Source organism: Pogona vitticeps, chromosome 2, assembly GCF_051106095.1.
Source record: "Pogona vitticeps strain Pit_001003342236 chromosome 2, PviZW2.1, whole genome shotgun sequence".
In the NCBI taxonomy this organism is placed as follows: domain Eukaryota; kingdom Metazoa; phylum Chordata; class Lepidosauria; order Squamata; family Agamidae; genus Pogona; species Pogona vitticeps.
The window spans coordinates 185,061,393-185,076,402 of NC_135784.1; the positions used below are offsets into that span (position 1 = coordinate 185,061,393).

The window sequence follows — 15,010 nt, forward strand, 5'->3', positions numbered from 1 at the left end:
ATATCTGCAATAGGTAAAGACACATCCCCTTTTCTCAGCAGGTTCTCAACAAACTGCATTTGAACTAGGGCTGCTGTCATGGATTCAAGCATTTGCTCCCTATATTCTTCATTAAACAGAAGCCCCATGTTGCCTGTAAACCAGAGACCCATTTGACGCAGAGGAATCTAGGAATTTAAACACCTCTGATCCAATAAACACATCAAAGCTGAGGGAAGATCAGTACGGCTTCTGTCAGGGTCAGTCTTGCCTCACAAACCTTTTAGAATTCTTTGAAAAGGTCAACAGGTATGTGGAAGTGGGCGGACCAGCAGATATTGTCTATCTGGATTTTCAGAAGGCGTTTGATGTAGTCCCTCCCCTAAGGCTGCTGAGAAAACCCCACACTCCAGGGATAAGAGAGCAGGTCCTCTTATGGGCTGAGAATTGGTTGAGAACCAGGAAACAGCGGGTAGGTGTCAATGAGAGAGGTGAAGAGCGATGTGCCCCAGGTATGTGTCCTGGGACCGGTGCTTTTCAACCTGTTCATAAATGACCTGGAGACACGGATAAGGAGTGAGGTGGCCAAGTTTGCAGATGACACAAAACTTTTCTAGGGTGGTGAAGACCAGAAGGGGTTGTGAAGAGCTCCAGAAGGTTCTCTTCAAACTAGGAGAATGGGCAGCAAAATGGTAAATGCATTTCAGTATAAAACTTTAGTTATTAGCTGATGGGTTCTGAGTTGTGTCTGTGATGGATCAGGAAACAGATCTTGGTGTGCTGGTGGCAGCTCGATGAAAGGGTCAAACCAGTGTGTGGCGGCAGTGAAGAAGGCCAATTCCATGCTACATCTCATTAAAAGGGGATTGAACATAAAATAGTCAACCTTATACAGTGGTGCCTCAACTTATGATCATAATCTGTTCCAGAAGATGGGCGTAACTCAAAATGGTCGTAAGTCGAAGCACCATTTCCCATTGAAATACATTGAAACCCCATTACGTAATCTGTTCCCCCCCAATAAAATAAAAATAAAACACTGCAAGCCCCATAGGAACGCATTGGGGCCGAAAAACAAACACACCAAAAAAGAAAACACCAACCAAAACAAACAAACAAACAAACAAACCACAGCCAGCCCCAATGGAATGCTATGGGACTGGGGAAAAAACCCACAACCCCCCCCCCCATAGCCAGAGCTGGTCGTAAGTCAGGACATTTGTGAGTCGAGGCACCACTGTACACCGAAAGGTCTAGTGGCAACCGGAACATTTTAGTCTTCTATTACCATAACTGCTCAATCTCAGTTTGTAAGTCTTTGTATTTGGCAATCTTTTCAAATTCATTCTTGTCTATTCTAACCTCCGCAGGTATTGCCACATCTCCTACCCAGACCTGCTTCTGGTGGGGCCACTGTGAGATACAGGAAGCTGGACTAGATGGGTCCTTGGCCTGAACCAGCAGGCCTCTTCTTATGTCCTTATGTTCCTTTCAATAATTATTAAATCAGGTAGTTTGTGAGCCAGATGTTTTACAGGTTTAAATTCAAAAGTCTCATAATATTTTGACTTCTCCGTTTTCAACAACTTTTTAAGTTTTATGATCCCACCAGTTTTTAGCCACTGATAGATCATATTTCTTACAGATATTCCAGTATAATAACACTGAAGGTGAAGGTGAAGGTTCCCCTTGACAATTTTTGTCCAGTTGTGTTCGACTCTAGGGGGCGGTGCTCATCCCCGTTTCCAAGCCATAGAGCCAGCGTTTTGTCCAAAGACAATCTTCCGTGGTCACATGGCCAGTGCAACTTAGACACGGAACGCTGTAACCTTCCCACCGAGGTGGTCCCTATTGATCTACTCACATTTTTACATGCTTTCGAACGGCTAGGTTGGCAGGAGCTGGGACAAGCAACGGGCGCTCACTCTGTCGCATGGATTCGATCTTACGACTGCTTGGTCTTCTGACCCTGCAGCACAGGCTTCTGCGGTTTAGCCCGCAGCACCACCACGTCCCCCTACTGCAAGTTTATTATGGCTTTCCATAGTAACTCTAGAACTACTACTTGTACATCCTGCCTTGTAGGACATAAGGTAGTTTACAGCATAACACCGTTCTGAGACTTCATCAGTTCATTAATGCAAAATCCATAGCGTATTGATTTCATTTTTAGGACTTCTCAAATTTCTAGTCCTCAGGGCTACCATACCTGCAGTTCCCCCCCCCCATTCCAAGCTGCCCCCTCCCAAAATTGGGTTATTGGGGCCCCTGTATCAACTGGCGTACACAGGTTCTTGAGCCAGGTCCTGTGAACTTGTAATGTTTGCTTTACTCACCTCAGGTTCACAAAGGGTGTCGAGAGCTCTGAGATCAGACGGAAGTTGGCAAAGTAGGGCAACACCCCACGACTCTGCGGGGAGAGAAAGGGAAGGCCTAAGTTTCTAGATTGGCTGCTTCCACGACGGTGCCATAGGTCTTGCTCCTTCCAGTGGCAGAAGACTTTAAGGCACCTCTGAGATGCTGAGCCGAATGCCCTCAACCTCCCCTCCTCCCACCAGCAGGAAAGCCAAGCCAAGCGTTGTTAGAGAGCAACAGAGCAGAGTGCCAACCCAGCCAGACCCACTCCATGCCATCCACACCTTTGGGCATCCTTGATTGCTTGATTGTTCAGAATAGTGTGACTGGCTCATACAAAATCATGCCAGGAGGTGCAGAGCAAGGAAACTTCCTCTATAGTATTTATTCTTTTGATATGCTGAACTTTTCACTAACAAAACATTTCAAGAAAAAGAGTAGCTCTAAGTAGCAAAGTTTCACAATCTCTAGCCTCACCTCACTTACCATTTTACTGGGTTGCTTACCATCTGTTTAATTGTCTCCCCCCCCCCTTTAATGCGCAGCTTTACTACCAATATAAAAACCCCAGCAATCTCTTTCTGATGTGATCCCGGCCAATACAGGATCATGAAGGAAATATTTTGAGGTTAGTCAGGTCAAACATGTGATGGAAAAGCCAAATCAGAGTGAGGACAGGAAGTATTGACCTAATTCCAATTCTGCTGATTAGATTTTTTTAAAATCTGAAAGTAGCACAGGATCATATGAAAATGAACCAATGCTTCTTCCCTCCATCGCGAATAACAAGGCAAATTTGCCACATTCCACAGTCCTAGTTTTCTCTTTCTCACAATTAAAGACTTTTAAGGAACGTGTACATAGCTGTTGCAATCACATTTGTTGCTGGCTCTTAATGGCAACTCAATGCTTTCATAGCAGTTTAAAATTGGGGTGAACCCTATTAAATATGGAGGTCAAATACTGAAATGTGTCAGAGCAGACAAAACTTCCAAGTCAATGCAGAACTCTTTGTCAGGCAAAATGGTAATTCCCCCCCCCCAAACTCTGCAAGCAAATACCTCATCTGTACTTAATCTGGCAGAACCAACTCCTTCACACCACCCCCTTGAAAGGAGTAGTTGATTCTTTCAGAAATATCCTGGGGTGGGAGGATTCGTGGATCCCAAAGGTTATGAGTGAGTGCAGGCTGGGCTGTATATCTCTGCAGAGGAAAATAAGCAAAGGGGATTTCATGATTTTTAGAGCCTGAAGAAGAGAAATAAGAGCCAGAAGGGACAAGGAAATCTGCACCAAGATGTTGCGAGGCATCTTCAAGTGTATGTTGAAAGAGATATTAAAGGGAAGAAAAATGTCATGAGAAATAGTGTTGAAATCTGTGTTCCAAACTACCTCAAGCTCTGCTTACTCAGACACAAGCTCCGCTTCAACTTCCAAGCAGGTTTGGGGTGAGCCACGGTGTAGTCCTCAAAGCCACCCAAGAGCCATAATTAAAATGTTTTTATTAAAAATTATTTTATTTTAAGGCCTTATTTCTGCTCTTAGAGAGGATAGTTTGTTTTGTTTTGTTTTGTTTTATTTGCACTGGAGACCTGCTAAGGCCTCTCATGCCATCATACAAATCCAAACTGGACGCCCAAACACCTCTTCCTGCCCCCCCCTTTTTTTTTTTTTTTGGCTTGCTTGCTTTGTGGATGAAAATGGTGAAAAAAATATAGGGAAGGCAGGTGCTTCTTGTGCCTACTGTATAGCTCAGGAAAGACATCTGACTCGATCTTCCTTCCCTCAGGGGCCACTCAAGGAAGCCATGACTGAGCTGGACACGCCATGGCAGGCCCAGCTCCTCCCTGCCCACTTAACAACAGAGAGACCCACGAAGGATTTCCACTTTAAGAGAAACCTGTCAGTTCCTTATTTCTGGTAGAGAAAACGGGGGAACTGTGCACCATGTCACAAAGGGATTGGGATCATGGATGGAAGAAGACATCCACCTCTGCTAGGTCATTTTCTTCTGACAGGCTGTTCTTCTAAGTGGCCATGTTCTTCTTTAGAGCGGCTTGTTCTTAGAGGGTCCAAACGAAAAGAGAAGCACAAGCTCTCACATACAGAGAAACTACATTTCTAACCCTCTCTATTAGGCTGTGAAGGAGGGGGAAGAATAGGGGAACGTTCACTGGTCTCTCCCTATTTCAGGCCTTGTGTACTTTTGTTCGGATTGAACCAGTTTCTGTGGCTTAGAAGGGGGCAGAGGCCATGTGGCATTGACAGCTAGAGAAGAAGAGCAGCAGAGTGAAGGCAGAGTTGGGTGAAGCATGGAGATTTATTTATTTATTTTTGTACAAGAGAATGGAGAATGAAGGAAAGTTTGTCTCCCCACCCAAACCCACCCCAACAGCGACTAAAAGGACTCTGGAACTAACCAACACGTATCCATAAGCGTATAGCGCCGCCAAGTGGTGGCAAACGAAAAGGGAATCGCCCAGTGTTCTCCAGTAGCGTAATAGCAGCAACAGATCTAGGATTCAAACACAACACACACATACACACACAAGGAAGGTTTACTAAGAGAAGTACAGGTAGGAAACGGGCTTCAAACAGAAGGTGGGAGAAACATAGGCCCTGATTTGCACCTTCTTACAAGGGCTCCGCTCCTCTTGTTTAAATAGCTCGCCTATAGGCAGGAACGTAGCATATGTCCTGGCACTGACATAAAAGGAACAGAAAAAGCATCTCTCTGCGAATTTCTTCATGCTGGGCTGAGTGAGATGCTGGCAGTCTGGGCACTAAGCTCACCTACTCAGCAGTGTGAAAGGATGCAACCAGTTTCCTTCAACAACAAATGAAACAAAAACCAACAGCCCATCATATGCAAACATTGCTCTCTTTCTCTGTCCCACACCATGGATCTGCTGAAGGAGGAGAGAAAACTGCATAGCTGCTTTCAACGACATCATTGATTCAGAAATGCAATTAGGGGTTAATTCCAGAACTGAGTGGGAATGGGGTGTGTGGATTCTAGTGCTAATGAATTCAGAACAGCTCTCTGCCCCCCCCCCCCCATAGTCCTTCTCAGCCTTTCCATCCTATTTCATCCTGGCCCAGTTTCCTCAGGACTTCAGAATCTGACAGAACTGGGATACAACATTCCACAAATTCTGAGGGGGAATAATTTTAACTGGAGGGAAATCAGACAGAATTCTATTAAAATCATCAACATCATCATCAACAACAACAGTTACAACAACAACCATAGATTGTTGATAAATTCAAGGTTGCAAATCACGCCCACTATATCTACCAAATGATTGTATTGATTGTGGAATTTCAAGTGGTTTAACTCCCACCCCAGGCTGTCTATTAACAGCGAACAGAATGCATGGACAAGTCTGGACGGCGAGATCTAGCTTGCTGTGCTCTGCCACAGCAGCTGAATCAATGAAGGATGCAATTTGGTGGTGGTGAGGAGGAGGTATATCTCTTTTTTGGGACAGAGGCTTGAGGTGGATGGCCTGTTTCCAAAGCTCATCCTGTCCCTTCCATGCCAGAAGGATACAAGAGGGAACCATTTTGAAGAGAGCCTCCCACTTGGGCTCTGGCTGTGTCTCTGCCTCTCCAGAAGATAGTTCCTCATCTAGTGAGAGTCTATTGGACCTTGTTTCTCACTTGGTTCCCAGAATCCTCTTTGGCATATTCTTAATGTGACGGTTGGTCATATGACCAAGAGCTAAAGCTCTGAATGACTCTTAGAATGATAGATACATAGATAACAATAGCCATCTTGGTCAGTCAAAATATTACAGACACCATTGGGTCTCCATATGGTACAGACTTGGTTGATGGTCTAAATGAAAGAGCAGATCTCAAGGGTGTGTGGAAAAGAAAACCAAAGAGGACTGTGGCAAAACTTGCCTCAGCCAAAGAGTTTCCCATTGGGGATGAGCGAGAGTCATCAGCATATCAGAATGTGTTTTCAGCATGCTCAGCTGAATCAAACCTCAGAGTGCCATATTGAAGAATAGTAGTTGGGAATGTCAGCTGGATCACTATTAGCTCTTAGGCAAGATTGAAAAATACAGTAAGAGGAAAAGGTAAATGAAATCCCCTGAAGGGAGAAGAATCTCTGAAAGCAAATGCCTTATGTAACCCACTCCCAAACCCTGCAACAGAAGTCATGAGCTGCTGTTAATTCTAGGCATTAGAAACATGGAGTTCTGAAGAGAGGATGGGACCCACCAGGCCCTTCAAAAGAATGTGATGCCTCCCTGCACATGTTGGAACAAAATAGGGCCTGTAAACTACCTGTAATCTAGTCTTTATTCTTTTAGGGAATTTTGAGGAAAGCCCTGTTTGATAGCCAGTTTCATTTGTATTACAGTCATTCATGTACATACTTCTAAACTTTCATTGTCTGTCACAACCACCTACCCCTTGCTATATCAATCTAAAACATTCACACACCAGATACACAACCCTCAGGCCTAAGAGGTCAAAGGAACAAGGCTCTGGCTGAGCCTTGATACTTGATGAGTATCAAATACAAAGTAAAAGCTGGTGTATTTTGTCATGCCTATTCCATCACCAGTTTTTGAATACGTTACAGCTTCCCCTTGTACCTGTATTTATAAAACTAAAACAGTACATATGTTTTGTTGTTTTTCAGCATGTTGGGCATCTCATTGGCAGATAAGGCGGGAGACAAAATGTTTTAAATAAAGGTAGGAAAAAATATTTAAATAAAACAATGAATTATTAACTGCATAAAAAGTGAGACTTTAAATCCAAGTCTGTTTAAGTTGAGGGGAGGGGAACCAGCCCGTGGACAGGAAAACAAACATATTGCATCACCATGTATACAACACTGCATTTACTTTGGATAGTTTAGTCCCACTTTCCTAGCATAAGCAGCTTGGAGCAAAAATATTCAAAATTGTAAATGTGAAACAAGCAGAAAGGACACCAGTTTTTCTACAGCTTTGTCCGTGCAGAGGAAGAACTCTGTCATGGCTTGCCCAAGACATTACACTTCCTGGGGCAATGGTTAAGACAGGGCAGCTGCGCCAAAGCTGATTGGACCGGCAGTTGCATTCTGGTTCTCTGCTAACAACAGGTATCTTCCACCACGCCTGAAGATGGCAGGCTACTGGGCGTGGGGGGCGGGACAGGTTACACGGCATAACATACACAGTTATGCCCTTCAAGAGAGAAAGATGACCAGGAGGAACAGGTGAGGGTTTGTCACTGCTGCCTTCCCAACAGCTGCCTTCTTCCTTCCAAGAAGCCTACCTGTCACCTGGCCATAATAGAGAAAGGCAGGGGCTGCCACAAGCTCTCATAACAATCTGTGTTGTATTTATATTGATTCTTTTGAGCACAAATTTGAGTTTAGAAAGGTTACTTGAACAATAACCCCCAGAATTCCCTCAGCCAACACAGTGCATTTCCCCCATTTTCTTTCCCAAAACGTAATGTTTCCCAGTTCTGAATCCACTAGGAACATCTCAGCTGAAGGGCACATTTCCTGTCCATTTTAATGGGCTCATTCAGAAGGTGGGCCCAGTGACATTTGCTGCAGGCAGGGGATGGAGGAGGAAGTCAGATCACAAAAGATGCTCAAAATGTGTGGGTGGAACAATAACTTTCAAGTGAATCAATGTGGCAAGGACAAGGATAGCCTTCCAGATGTGAGCTGATTATATGCCACCCCACAGTGCTTAAAGCACTCTCTGGGGAGTTTACAAGCTACACATTGCCCCACTCCCTGCCATGAACTAGGTACTCAGTTTACCAACCTCGGAAGGATGAAAAGCTGAGTCAACCTTGAGCCAGCTACCTAAGTCCATTGGGATTGTATTCAGGTCATGAGCAGAGTCTTCACTGCAGTATTGCAGTTTAACCACTACACCATGAGACTTCCCCAGTAAGCTGTTGGGCTGGTGGCAATTCAAGCTTCTGCCATGCCCTTCGCCCACTTACCATAGACCAGATAACCACAGGTGATGGCGACATTCAGCTTGACCAGCCAAGGGTCTCCCCTGCAAAGGTGACATAGTAAGTAATGGTAAAAACAGTAGGGACCTGTTTCTGGGAGATTAATCCCCTACTGGCAACTGCCCACTTCTTTTCCCCAAGCAACGCTTTCCCGCATAGGGTGTTGCGGTGAGATAGCCCTTCTGACTTGTTCTGGTGGCTCTGAGCAGAGCCAAATTCCCCACCTAGCACAGTTCTCCCCCCCCCCCAAAAGGCAACCTTTCCAAGGTCTAGCTTTGCAAGACTCCATCAAATTTTACCAGCGGTTACGTTGGTGGGTTCAGGGTGCATTAGAACCAGCAGCCCTTCAGACAAAATAGCCTCAAAAACATTATGAAGCACAAGAACTGCCCGTAGAGGTAATTCTCATGACATACAGACAGCATCTTGCCTTGGAGGTTTAGTCTATGAATTACAATACAGTACTGTAGTTAGAATCACAAGGCAAGAAGAAGCATTTTGAACTATGTCAGTGCTAATTCATTTTGCTGTTGACATTCCTTACTAACAATTTGGCAGCTCCTCACAATACATAATTAGCTGTTAGTTAATATTCTCAGGTAATGTTCTTAAACCAGATAATTTGTTCCATCCTTTTTTTTTACACACATATACACAAAAGGCATGAATTCGGTGTCTTTGATAAACACTCCTGTTTTTATCTGGGAAAAAATGTATACATGTATAGGTCTGTATATGTTTTTTTTAAAAAAAACATTGAAATTTAAGCCAGGTTAGTTTCTGAAGGTCCTGGAAGACACTAAAGGGTTTGAACTGGTGAATCGTTATCTCTGCTTTACTGGAACATGTTGACCTGACCTTTTCCCCTAGGAAAGGGTGACAGGATATTCCACAGATCATCACCAGTTCACCAAGACCAAGTGATCTGGGAAGCCAATGGGGCTTTGATGGACTGACATGCCTGCCTCCTGCCTGGTTCTCCATCCTGACCCACATGCTGAGGGTCAAGGCCTTGTGCTCTCTTCTCTCCTTCCATCTCTTGGAATCGGTCCACCTTCCTGCCCCCTCTCTCTGGTCTTTGTTTACTCCTCTGATCCTGGATGCCCACTTGGTTTGAACCATTTATTTACCTCTTTTTCTGGCAGCCAGTGGTTGGCACAACAGACCCTGCAGGACTTTGATCGCAGGCCTCTATGCTAATTTAAAAAAAATAATTAATCCAATCTTTAAAGCCCATTTTAAAAAAAGCCAATCACAGTGATTTAAACAATTTAGGATACTCTCATGCTATCTGTCCTTCTTGTCACTGAGCAATATTTCCCTTTTAAGTTTTGGAGGTCTTGCACCTTCTTTTGTTTTACATGGCCAAGATGCCCCCTCCATGAACATGCCTGTGGCCTTCTCACATCCTTCTCACCTTTGCTCATTTGCTGGTCACTGCTTCTCTGCTCAATCCTCCCCAGAAACAACATGCTCTAAAACAGCAATGATCTGAAGGCAGGTAGCCAGGTTTCTTATTTTTATTTATGATGTTCAGGGTGAACCTCTCTCTTTTGCAGGAGATAGGTTAAGCACCAGTTCTCAGGGTGCAGCTTGGTAAGGGAAAGCTGGTGAGAAACTTACAGAATCAACAGGAAATGATGGGAAAAGGAGAGCGGGGAGTAAAAGTGGCCAGTGCCTGCCTGCTAAACTTTAAGGAAGATTTCAGCCAGCCAAAGCAACATCAGGTTAATGAAAAACAGAGATTGATGTCAATGTTATAACAAAGAAAACATGTTAGTTGCAACTAAACAGATCCCAAATAAAACGCAGGAGCACAATCCAGCGTTTTTGGTCAAGCAGACTTACATGCACTTGAGAAACCCTTGGGGTAGAGAAACCTGTGCCTCTTCAGATGTTCTGGGACTTCAGACTTCCCATTATCCCTTACTAGCAAATGTTAGTCAAGGATTCTGGGAACCGTAGTTTAGCAATCTCTGGAAGGCCGTATGCTATCCAGCCTGTGAGATCTAATCCTGCGGCTCATTAGGCAAGTGTTCCTGTGGCCATGCCAGCCAAAGGATTCTGAAAATTTGAAGTCCAGGGAAAGAACCTTGCCAAGCTCTGATAGAAAGCAAGGCCTGAAAGACTGCAAGCAGAGTAGAAGCAACAGAGCAGAGGCAGGAGGGAACATGGCTTCTGTAGCCAGTGTAGGCACCTCTTGGGGCTCAGCGCCAGCCTTGGCTCAAATGCTCCTGCCTTGAGCTGACCCCACCTCACCCCACTCAGTCCTAAACCCCAAGGAAAACAAGAGCCCATTCTTCCCCAGCACAAAACAGCCCTTTATGACTTACCAGTATAATGGGACTGGCTAAGCTCACAGGCACCTCCTCATCCTCCTCTCCTTTGCGGGAGAGAGCAAGCTGGGGTGGGGGGTGGGGGAATGGATGCCTGCAGCTAGGGTGGTAAAGGACATGCAACGAGGAGGAGAAGGAGGGGGCTAGGAGCAAGCAACGTGGACTGCTCCTTCTTACCAGATAGGGTTGGCATTTACAGCATCGTCAAACCAGAGGATATAGAGGCAGAAAAGGCCAACTATCACTGCATGGAGAGTAGACACGCACCTAGGGAGGAGGAGGACGGTGACATGGTCAATGTTAACCCATGACAGGTGTATTCTCTCTCTCTCTCTCTCATGTGCACACACACACACACACACACACACACACACACACACACACACACACACACACAGGTCAGTATCCTAATGAGTTTCCATTGAGCTGAATGTTCTGCCAGCTTAGTAACAGATGATCAGCAGTGATCTCCACGAAGAAAATCTATGTGGAGTTGCTGCAGCCAGACCGCTAACTGGCACTGGTTACAGGGAGTATATAACTCTTGTATTCCAACAGCTGCCTTGGTTGCCAGGTCTGTTTCTGGGCTTAGTTCAAGGTGCTGGTTATGATCTATAAAGCTCTCTATTTAGGCTTGGATCCTGGCTATCTCAAAGCTACCCTATATGAGCCTCCTTGGCTTTTAAGATCTTCTGAGGTGTCCTTTCTCTCGATCCTACCACTCCCACAGACTCAGTAGGTGAGAGGGCCTTCTCGGTGGCTGCTCCCAGGCTTTGAAATACAATGCCTTGAGAGGACGCCAGGTTTGCCTCTCCCCCCCCCCGCCCCCAGCATTGATCTTCCACTGGCAGGCAATGACTTTCCTTCTCAGGCAGGCTTTTATGCAATAAGTGGAGGTTTTATGAATGCTGCATCTGTTGAATTCAGAGACTTTTAAAAGCATTTTAATGGTGGTTTTTTAAAAATGTCATAGGCTTAATTCTTTTAGTGTTATGAATTATCGTGCTTTTAATTATGATTATTGTGTGATTTTAATTGACTGTCTGCCTCTTTTGAGTCTCCTGTGAGGAGAAAGGCAGTGTATAACTAACTAACTAACTAAAACTAACTTGCCCTCTGCTTCTGCAGTGGCACTCCTTGCACAACTGGCACAATCCTGTGTTATTATGCTGCTGGGGTTTACTGGCCATGATTACACCTTGCAAAGCGAGTGAGTCTTCAGTGTTTTGTTCATTGCAAGGTACACTGATATCCTGCTTTCTCTCCAAGGAGCTCAAGGTGGTACCCAGGCCTCTCTTCCTCTCCCTTTAGTTTCACAAACATTCTGTGGGATAGGTTGGACTGAAAGAGAGAGAGAGAGAAAGAGAGAGTTTGGCACAAAGTGGCCCATTACATTTCATGGCTCATTGTGAACTTGAACTGGCTCTGTCATCTTTTAGTCCAGCCCTTTAACTCCTTGCTATATACCATGTTACTTTTTTCTCATGCCTTCTCCCCTTAGTCAGTCACCTGCTACAGCCTGTTTTACTGTGGTTACTGTGTTCCCTGGAGATTCTGACACTGGACCAATAAGGAATATGAAGGGGTTGCAGGCCCTTCAGCTCATCTGCCCAGTGACTGTACCTGGAATTCCATTCATTCTGCTTGACGGAGGGAAGGGTGGCGTAGCTGGGGCTCAGCGACAAGGACAGCTGGGGGCTGAGAGCTGAGAAGGAGAACTGGAAGGCCACAAAGCTGCCGGCCACAATACAGTAGCCCAGACGGGTGGAGTCCTCCATGGAGTTTCAGCAACACCTGCAAATCAAGAAATGTGGGTGGGTATTAGAGGGACACAGAATGAGCTGCGCTTGGGACTGAGATGTGCTGATGCAGAGCTTCAAAAAGTTACTTTTCTGAACTACAGCTCCCAGAAACTCTCAGCGATGGTGTTTTTCGGGGGGGGGGAATCGACTTGCTTTGTTTTGTTTTTTTGTTGAATTACATATAACACTTAGACTATTTATGGTGCTTAGACGACATGGCAATAACACTGCAAAGTCAAGCCATGCTCTGATGGCTTTTGCCTAAAACAAATGATACGAAATAGGAAACCAAAATGAAACTTATGGTCACCCTAACTGATGGACATAAATTTCTATAGCTTGTACCCATACTACACATGCCATTGACGGGTGTGGTTGAAATGCCTTGTACCGCCTCCCCCCCCCCCAGCTCATAGCATCTGGAACAAGTTTTTGTTCTTCACTCCAATACTTGGTCCAATCTAATCTCTTTTTCTGAAACAGGACCAGAAACGGAAACACAAGGAGCTGCCTTATACCAGGTCAACTGGCAGGGTTTTTTTTTTTTAAAGTGTATCAGTTGGCATTCTTTCCTAGTTGTACCTGAAGGTCCCCTTAGGGTCTCCCATCCTAGCAGTAACCTTGCTCAACCCTGCTTAGTAGCCACAATTAAACAAGTGCAGGTTATTTACCTAAAATTCCCAGAAACAACATGCCCTAAAACAGCCGTTATTTGAAGGCAGGTAGCCAGGTGTGTTGCTTTTATTTCTTATGTTCGTGCCTATGCCGTGCTTCTGTTTGAAGATAGACGGAATGACAAACTCCACAATACTATTACATCTACGACAATCAAATGTTGGTTGTCCCATAAATGATTTTAAAAAATGAGCAACAACCCAAAGCCTACTAGATAATTTTATTTGTTATCCAGCTCATTACTCTCCAATGAATCCTTGCTGCCTAAGTGGTGAAAGAGCAGGTCCTTAACGTGCAAAGGCTGCCTGAAACAACTCCACCTTACATTTCCTCCTGAACCCCTATAGAGATGCCTTGCTTTTTAGGGACCCAAGAAGATGATTCCAAAATACGGGGCAAGAACATGAAAATATATTTTCTTAATCTATTCAAGCCTCACAGCTTTAAGAGTTGGCACCTACAGAAGAGTAGCACCGGACAACCTCAACTGTTATGGGGACTCCTATGGGTAGAAGTGGTCCAGTAAATTGACCTTTTTTTTTTTTTTTTTTTTGAGGGCCTCTGTTTAGACACTTTGAGCAAGAGGATGTGAAACCAGGAAGACACTCTGGTGTGATCCAGCAGGGTGTTTCTTAGGTTCAGAAGGATCTCACGTGAAGGAAGGAAGAGAAAACAGCCCTGGGCTATCGCAGGCCCGAAAATGCCTTCTAAGAGCAGCCTAGCAAGCCATGGAACTGAAGGGAACGAGCCACACCACAATGGCAGCCGGAGAGTCTTCAGCTAGCTTCTCATTTCCTTTAAAAAGCTGCTGACGTATCAAACAAATTAAAAGCAGCACTGAAGCTTTTCAGTTTGACACACAAAAAAATTAATGCAATTAATTAATTAAAAAATTAATCCAGAAATTAATGCAAGAAATGCTTCAGCAGAGAGTAAAGGACATAAACTAGTCGGACAGGAAGCAAGGAGGTAAGAGAAAGGAGACGAGGTGGGGGGGATTCAAGGCAGTGGGTGAAAAATACACCTTCAGGTAATGCAGGACTCATGTTCACTTTGTAATTTGGGTTATTCAAGGACCAAGCTTAACATAACATTTGTGAATAGTGTAATGGATTTTTTTAAAAAAAATAAACCTAGTACAAAATAGGTATTCATAACTGGATTTAAAGAGGAGGGGGGCAGGTGGGCTATTGGGATGGTTCCAAAGAAGGAAAGGGTCAAGTGGGGATTTCTTTAAGCATGAGGGAAAAAAAGTTATGCAAGCGCCTAATGGTTGCAGAGAAGATGGGGCAAAAAATCATGTTGATGTTCTGTAGAGATGCTAAAACTCAAAACAGTGATAAGGCAACTCTAAAAGCAGGGAGGGGAGAAAGGTGAGCAGGACAGACAGAAAGGCTGCATCAAGTGAGGCACAGCTGAAGACAGAAGTTGAAGAATAATAGTTTTTAAGTAGCACAAGTACCTACGTATAACAATTTAAAAGTAACAAAGTTACTTGTACCTAACCATTTTTGGGAGGGAAAACAAGGGGTATAACAATGTTACATTTGAAAAGTAATATAATAAACAGGATCAAAATTACCTCACTGAGATAAGAAGTAATGTTTCTAATTACTTTGAAATCTATATAAGCTGTTTGAACAGGAATGTTCAGTTTTGCAATATTCTCTTTTCAATCTTAATTTTCTACCCTCTCACTCAAACACATACATAATGGAAAGTGATTAAAAAGTAACAAATACACTTATCCCAGATATTTCTAAATTTAAGATGCTGTGGGAGGAACCTGGGATCTTCTATATACAAATCTTGTGCACTAGTTGTGGCCCTTCCCAAAAACAGAAGCCTCTCAGTCCAGGAAACATACCTGGGCCA

The 15,010-nt window shown here is 44.3% G+C and overlaps 1 protein-coding gene across 5 annotated transcripts in view; it reads right to left on the reverse strand.

The window, feature by feature from the left end:
- Positions 1–15,010, reverse strand: part of LOC110077963 (TLC domain-containing protein 4-B) — a 30,401-nt gene that overhangs the window by 6,593 nt on the left and 8,798 nt on the right. For 3 of the 5 annotated variants that reach the window (XM_072991595.2, XM_072991593.2, XM_072991592.2), the window contains exons 2-6: positions 12,282–12,452; positions 10,836–10,925; positions 8,308–8,366; positions 4,755–4,849; positions 2,316–2,389 (exon numbers count right to left, since the gene is read on the reverse strand). In XM_072991595.2, coding sequence (XP_072847696.2) covers positions 2,316–2,389; positions 4,755–4,849; positions 8,308–8,366; positions 10,836–10,925; positions 12,282–12,436 — 473 coding nt within the window. In that variant the 5' untranslated portion in view covers positions 12,437–12,452. The remainder of the gene's footprint in view (positions 1–2,315; positions 2,390–4,754; positions 4,850–8,307; positions 8,367–10,835; positions 10,926–12,281; positions 12,453–15,010) is intronic. The other 2 variants (XM_078386642.1, XM_072991594.2) reach the window with 1 other exon arrangement.